The sequence below is a fragment of the Gadus chalcogrammus genome, chromosome 6, assembly GCF_026213295.1.
Source record: "Gadus chalcogrammus isolate NIFS_2021 chromosome 6, NIFS_Gcha_1.0, whole genome shotgun sequence".
Taxonomy (NCBI): Eukaryota; Metazoa; Chordata; class Actinopteri; order Gadiformes; family Gadidae; genus Gadus; species Gadus chalcogrammus.
In genome coordinates, this window is record NC_079417.1 from 14,002,385 (window position 1) to 14,004,884 (window position 2,500).

At 45.9% G+C, this 2,500-nt stretch overlaps 1 protein-coding gene across 1 annotated transcript in view; it reads right to left on the minus strand.

The window, feature by feature from the left end:
• LOC130384097 (regulator of G-protein signaling 7-binding protein A-like) overlaps positions 1–2,500 on the minus strand; it is an 8,922-nt gene that overhangs the window by 5,652 nt on the left and 770 nt on the right. Inside the window, exons 1-2 of the mRNA XM_056592113.1 lie at positions 2,279–2,500; positions 1,283–1,449 (exon numbers count right to left, since the gene is read on the minus strand). The exon at positions 2,279–2,500 is cut by the window's right edge and continues 770 nt beyond it. Coding sequence (XP_056448088.1) covers positions 1,283–1,449; positions 2,279–2,431 — 320 coding nt within the window. The 5' untranslated portion in view covers positions 2,432–2,500. The remainder of the gene's footprint in view (positions 1–1,282; positions 1,450–2,278) is intronic.

Here is a 2,500-nt window from a genome sequence, read left to right on the forward strand (position 1 = left end):
AAAATGCATCCAATGCTGTACCAGGCAATACCGGGGAAACTAGTGTAATTACACGTAAGTGTATAATTAAAGTCTATGCACGTGGGGAAGGGGAGAATGCCTTTCATACAATGTGCTTGGTTTTCTTCTGGGATACAAATAAATACAAAGACATTATCTTGTTTAATGGCTTGGCTCCTACACACACCACACCATACTGTGAGATGCATGGTGTTCTCAGACGAGAGGGGACCAGGCATGTTCCATATGTGTCTGTGGAAAGTTTGTCACGCATGCATAGCTCAGAGGCTCCCTGCCATGTGATGCAACCACTTTTCATCATGCATGTAACACACCACGAAGGACACGTGCACACACACATACACACACACACACACACACACCACACACACACACATTCTAAAGCCACTCAGAGCATGCGAAGGGGAATGAATTATTAAATGAATGTATTTGGTTGTACAGGAAAGCGAAGCAGAGTAGGGAGTCATGTGATCACTTAATGTCACGGGTAATGTGAGAAAGTAGGCAAACAGTGTAAGACGATAATGTCAATATTATATCCGTAGGAGTTGTGAGTCTGTCACATGCAGGATAAAGACGTGAACATAATGTAACCCAAACACTATTTGTACCACTCTGTGAGTACAAACTGTTGTTTCTAGGGTAGTACCATACTTTTTAGAATAAATGCTGTTATCCTGATAACTTTGGTGAGGGGCTCGGTGGGGACTGCAGTAAAAATGTACACATTTACACACACAGACAGACAGACAGACAGACAGACAGAGAGAGAGAGAGAGAGAGAGAGAGAGAGAGAGAGAGAGAGAGAGAGAGAGAGAGAGAGAGAGAGAGAGAGAGAGAGAGAGAGAGAGAGAGAGAGAGAGAGAGAGAGAGGGAGAGAGAGGGAGAGAGAGACACACACACACACACACACACACACACACACACACACACACACACACACACACACACACACACAGGGACACAGGAAAACAAACACACACACACATGCACACACATATCTGCTAAACCGATGTGGTCGTTTGTTATGAACTCACTGTACTTCATATTCGAAATACAGTTCATTAAACACATTGCAGAATAAAGAAATTCATTGCATGTCGTTTCAAAAATGCTTACAATCTGTAAAACGCATGTGCCGTTAGCTTTATTCGTATAGCCAAAGTCTTGTCTTTAGCAAAGACAAACTTGGCCGCAGAGGGGCGGTTTGCCGTTTCAGCAACATGGCCAGCTTGTTCCATCTGCGTAATGATGCACTTACCCCGAGATCAGGGAGAGACTCTGGTGCGCTGCTCTCGCCATTTCGCAGCCTTTATTTCGGGTCTTGAGCATGTCGGCCCGTAAGGCGGGACAATCCACTGTTATTTCACCGATGGAAATGACAAGCTCACGATACAGAGCCACGAGAGTGTTGAATTCTTGGACGATCTGCAAGATAAGGTCATTGAGGAAAAACTAAAGTTAAGGAAAGAACCTTATAAGAACATGCTTCTGTACAAAGTACTAAACAACCCCTTACATAACTTAGGACTTCAGTAAAACATGCTCACTCCTTATACCGTAGAAGAGTGATTTAGAACATGTGTTGTTGGGCCAACTATTAAATGAAACTCATGACAACGACCTGTACCCCCACACCGATTAAATAAAAATAAGAAATCTGCATTCATACAAAAAAACAACCAGCGCTGACATCACAATATCCTGCCACAGTAGGGGCTATTGGCTTTCTGAGGCCTACTCAGAGTGACTGTTGAAAGAATGGATTTTTTTATTTATGATGGCCCATTATGCTAAGTTTGGTTGTTTGCTCGGGCTAAAACCCCCTGCCGCTGGGACGCGCGTCCCGCTCGGTGTGTGCGAGTCAAACACGGGATGCCATCATCCCGCGGACCGCGGCGCCCGGTGACGTCCGTGGACGCATGAAGAGGTGAAGTATGGCCATAATAACAGCAGCACGGGATCTGTCCAGTCATCGCTATATCCCAGGCAAAAACATTAAGGCTTCACAAAAAAAAAATCCGATTGAAGAACAATTGAATCCTTTCTGGCGCTCATAATGAAGGATGCCCTCGTCTTTTTCTTATTGAATCGGTCGTTTTAAAAAAAAAATAACATGCTGTGGTTTTTCTGCCTTGCACGCAAAGGGATAGTGGATCGACCTATAGAACAAAGAGGGATAATATCCTAACAGACCCCAATCTAGCAGAGACCCCCCACCCCCCTCCATGCAGGCATAAAGGTGTCGCAAACATACCATCCTGCAGTCGGCCACGGCGCGTTGGGCTCTGCGGCTGCTCTCGGTGCTCTCCCGCCTCTCCGGCTCGCGGTGAGCAGCGGGCTTGCCGATCTGGAAAATGTTCCCGGCAGATCTGGGGCGGTTTTTGCGCCCATTCGGTGCAGAACTCATGCATACACATCCACTAATAAAACAGCTCTAACGCAGAACGCCTTGCCTGATGTCGAAATCTCAGCCCCT